At 41.6% G+C, this 4,447-nt stretch overlaps 1 protein-coding gene across 1 annotated transcript; it reads right to left on the reverse strand.

Annotated features, from left to right (window-relative positions):
- Positions 1–214: 214 nt before the first annotated feature.
- Positions 215–2,573, reverse strand: LOC130369877 (39S ribosomal protein L52, mitochondrial-like). The gene is made up of 5 exons (XM_056575460.1): positions 2,483–2,573; positions 1,983–2,052; positions 1,668–1,735; positions 963–1,027; positions 215–689 (listed from the first exon to the last, which is right to left on the reverse strand). Exons 1-5 carry the CDS (start codon positions 2,514–2,516, stop codon positions 543–545), a joined length of 384 nt encoding a protein of 127 aa, XP_056431435.1. The 5' UTR covers positions 2,517–2,573; the 3' UTR covers positions 215–542.
- Positions 2,574–4,447: the final 1,874 nt, after the last annotated feature.

Consider the following 4,447-nt stretch of genomic DNA (forward strand, 5'->3'; position numbering starts at 1 on the left):
TTCCAAGGTGGGCATCATAAACTCCTCACACACATGGACCTCACTTAAACCTCAATCACTGCAACTTTATTTGCCCTCCCCTGCTTTTTCTTGGCCTGATACCAGGAAACTATTTTTTTCTGACCACAGTTGGAGACAAAATGGCAGCTCTCCTACCAGGGTTTAACTGGAGAAATGCTGCATTCTAGTGGAGGCTAAGAGCCTAAGAAGAACATTGCAAGTTCAATGAGATCGTCGTTGAATGATCAATGGTTTTTATTGAGTGGAAAGTCCTGCTTACATTATATGCCACATATGCAAGATAAATCATTTTACAAAACTAGTGTAAAAGTGTTTCGGCCGTGATAACAAAACAAAAATGATGCAAATGCTTTCCAGGAAGACTCGTAATTTTAAAATGACCAGAACTAAAGTACTTAAAGAGATGTTTCATATCACCTGGTGTCCAGGCAGCCATTGAAAAACCAAGTTAAAAAAGAAACAACATTCTACTGAAAAATAACACAAAAAAAACAGACATAACGTTCTATAACTGAAGTGTTTTACGTTGACTTCTTTAGTAATAGTTGGCCCTTCGGTTTGAGTAGCAGGGACTTTTGGTGCGCCTCCATTCGCTTTGCGTCTTCCTTTTTCTGTTGCCATGCCTCCATCCCCTTATCTACTTCTCCGCTGAGCATCACCACGCGTCTCTGAGAGAAACAGGGAGGACACAGACCGGTCAAAACAGGGGTCCTATGTGGTGCGGTAAAAAAAACAGCTGCCGTTGCAGTAATAACAATGTTCAACCAATTCTATAATGGCAAGGCCTTGGCTCTGCTTTATGTCCAGTGTGAAGCGGTTTAAACGAATCTGGGGGGTGGGGAGGGCATTATCACAAATAATAATGCTAATGCAATGAGACATAATCAAAACAACAATGTCGAAACAGACCAATGACAGCAAAGAAACGGAGAGGTACTCACTGCTAAAGCCTCTCTTTCTTGCTTTCTCCTCAGCTGACCCTTGAGGAGAGGGGCGGGTCTTCCATCTGTGAACCATAAACTCTGTTAAAAACCTGCCTGAGGTGTCGCCCAGCTAGCAGATGTCCTACCATGACACCTCGGTGAAAAGGATCTACGGGGTTTCGTAGAAGCACGGGGGAAGCTGCACTTTGGCGCCCTCTGGTGTATAAACGGTGCACAAGAGCAGACCAAAGCTGCGTTCCAGCACTTTTTCTTTTTACCTGTAGTACTTACGGCGGCTAACCTTACAGAGTATGTACTGTTTCACACAGTATAGACATTCACACACGGACATACTGTCTTCTGCTGCGCAGAGGATTATGTGGCAGAATAGGCGAAAGGCTTGCTGGCTTGCATACTGTGAAATCCGACATGATTTAGTTCAACATCCTGGTATTTTGGGCATAATGCATTTTCCATTCTAGGACATACTAAATAGTATGGTAGTATGGGTATTGGAACGCAGGGAGAGTCTGAACATCCTACGGCAAGATGGTTTCACTCCCTACCTGGTTCGTATTCACTGTAAGTCACATTGGATGAAAGTGTTGGCAAGTCACAAAGACATTGTAACACTTGTTTGGCGTCCTGGCCTATTATAGACTACATTGACCCTCTGCATCAATCATCGTCCTCCTTATGTGAATTAAAGTACATCATAGTTACCTGCATACGACCAATCAGGCAGGTCTGTCAAAGGTCCATATTCTGTACCAGACGGAGCCAATCCATGTCTGTGAAGAACATAATTAGCGTAACATTAATTCCTTAATATTGGATCTAAAAAAACAGGATAGAAATAATTAGCATGTCAAAACACAAATCTGCATTCATACATTCATCTGTATACAATTTATTCAACGTGATAATTCAATGCATGTATTAAATTACACAGTGCATTATGTGGACGTTTAACACAAGGATAGAAAAAAAAAACTGCTTTAAACCAAGTGATCAAAAACTCTCTATACTAAAACTTACTCCGTTCTCCACTTCTTCCCCGCTTGGTTCGTAGATGTTGTACCGAAAGAACGCCTAGAACATCTCAAAACTGGAAATAAGATCGGTATATCAATCTTGATCAAACAGTGGTTTAAATTGATTGTGTTTATTATCATTTAACGTTAAGTATCGGACCAAAAGCGGATATAGGTAGAAGATGCATTTACCATGACCCCCTGCATGAACTATACAAGATTGTCATAATAACACACAGTTGTGTTCAGGAAATGAGTCATATAAATGCAAAATAAATTAAAAGTTTGAGAGGTAGTAGCATGTTAGCGTTTGCAAATGACAGAAGAAGGTTAGCAGCAGGGACAGCTTTAGCGTTACCGCAATGTTACTTATGTGACGAGTGAATGTGTGAATACAACTAAAGGCAGACAGTGGTAAAGTAAACAAATCAAACATTGAATGACATCGAATTATCTCTGTTTCGATCATTAATAACCGCAAAATCGGTCGGTAACCTCTCTTACCTGAGCAGCACAACGTCTTGATGGGGGCCGCCATCTTGTTTGCACTATTTCGACTATGCCACTAGATGGTGCCAACAACCTTGGTTTTTCTGAGTACAGATCACAACATTGTGTTATTATCCTTTAATTATATGCTTAATGCGAACCGTAAGTGTAGGGTGCGTTTATTACCCGGTTTGGGGAAAGGTATACTGAATAAACTAGGGAACCGTTTGTCTACGTTGTCTTTTTCGATTAATCAGGGGCATTGACTTTGGATAAGGAGCATTCAATTATATCTTACGGTTGTAGAATTATGGAAACGCTGACATTTATATTTTACTTTATTTGAAATTTGGAAGTTTTAAAGACAAAAGGCAGACAATGGAGACAATAATTAAATAAAGTATAGTCCTAAGAGTTTAACAATGTCTGAAACTATGTAAGCTTAATCATTACATGAATCCACTAATCATGTTTTTGTAATTTACAATAAATGCGAGTATTTTTTGTAGCATAGTAACCTGTTTCAGCATCAAAAGGCTGTTAACCTTGCATTTCACCCAGCATATAACATTGCATTTCGCCCAGAAAATGGATGTTCCCTTTAATTGTCTGACTCTTATTCCGTGGGGAAGATGTGTTTGTGCCTCTATGGTGTGTGTATATGTTCTTTCCTTGGATTATCGGTCAACTGTCAGGCCATGCTCTCTAAGCCTGTGGCTGCATATTTGATCACTCAGTGGTCAGGTACACTGTGACTTTTGTACTCTTCTTTTTAGGGCCTAATGGCATTCCTGTCTACTCTCTCGCACTCTTTCACTCTCCCTCTCCCTCCCCCCCCCCCCCCTCTCTTTCACTCACGCAGGCGTCTGCACACACACACACACACACACACACACACACACACACACACACACACACACACACACACACACACCACACACACACACACACACACACACACACACACACAGGTTTAAAGTGTAATTAATGTTTCATCTACGCCGTTAATATGTCAACGTGTTGGCAGGGACACTGTGGAAACTGTGTTAAAACCATTTATGTGGCTTTTAAAAGTATTGTTTTTGTACAGCAGTGCTAACACTAAGCCCTGAAGAATTCCTATGTTAGCTTTTCAGACAAGTCCTCACTCGCAGTCAACGGGACAAACGCGCGTGTTTGGAAGGCAGGGACTCCAGTGAACCGCAAGGGCAATGAAAGGCTTCGGAGCCAAAGGAGGGGGCTTCAGGGCAGACAAAACGAGAAGACTGCCGAACAAGCCGGGAAAACAAGTTGCACTTTATATTGACCCACTTGGTCTCCGTTAACTGCCACAAAACGGCAGGAAACACGACTAACAAATGCCGACCAGTCTTGAAATAGCAGCGGAATGTTTACTTAGTATCGTCCTTGGAGAACGCATACACGCCAAAAAAAATCACCAGCCAGACCACTCACGGATCTCCTTCCGCACATTCCACAGGCTGGTGGTACAATAAAGTAGTTCGATTGTCCTAAACAGAAGTTAAAAAAATAACTTTCCAAATTAAATGTGTAGAATTTGCACATTTGGTTGTTTTAATCTTCAAAGATTGTGTTTATTTGCCGTTTTAATTTGAAAAATGTAGCAGAAACCCAGCACTGTCTAAAACAACGCTGCTTAGGTTGAATTCAATGAAGGAAGTTTTCGTGACTTCAGCCTAACTTAATCTCTTTTATGTATAATTTGTATTTTTATTGAGATTTCGCTGGGTTATGTTACATTAACAGATGAAGGTGGATGTCCCATTCATTTGCATACGCTAATCGAACCCGCGGCGTACGCATTGGTTTAGGAACGCCGCTCCGGAATAACACATTATATTTATTGTGTCTGGCTGTATCCCGTGCAAACGTCTCTCTGTGGAGCCGCCGTCCGCACTCGACTATGGCTTTTCGCCACAGGGTGGAGTGGGCATCCACCGGGAAAGTCGAGCTCGTGAA

This window comes from Gadus chalcogrammus, chromosome 17 (assembly GCF_026213295.1).
Source record: "Gadus chalcogrammus isolate NIFS_2021 chromosome 17, NIFS_Gcha_1.0, whole genome shotgun sequence".
Classification (NCBI taxonomy): Eukaryota; Metazoa; Chordata; class Actinopteri; order Gadiformes; family Gadidae; genus Gadus; species Gadus chalcogrammus.

What these genes read in the sequence shown, in the direction of transcription:
- LOC130369877 (XM_056575460.1), bottom strand. Translation starts at nt 2,516, where the DNA reads ATGGCGGCCCCCATCAAGACGTTGTGCTGCTCAG. An exon ending in GGGAAGAAGTGGAGAACGGA is followed by an intron (nt 1,736 to 1,982) that starts GTAAGTTTTAGT and finishes TGTTCTTCACAG; the next exon opens with ACATGGATTGGCTCCGTCTG. An exon ending in AAGAAAGAGAGGCTTTAGCA is followed by an intron (nt 690 to 962) that starts GTGAGTACCTCT and finishes TGTTTCTCTCAG; the next exon opens with AGACGCGTGGTGATGCTCAG.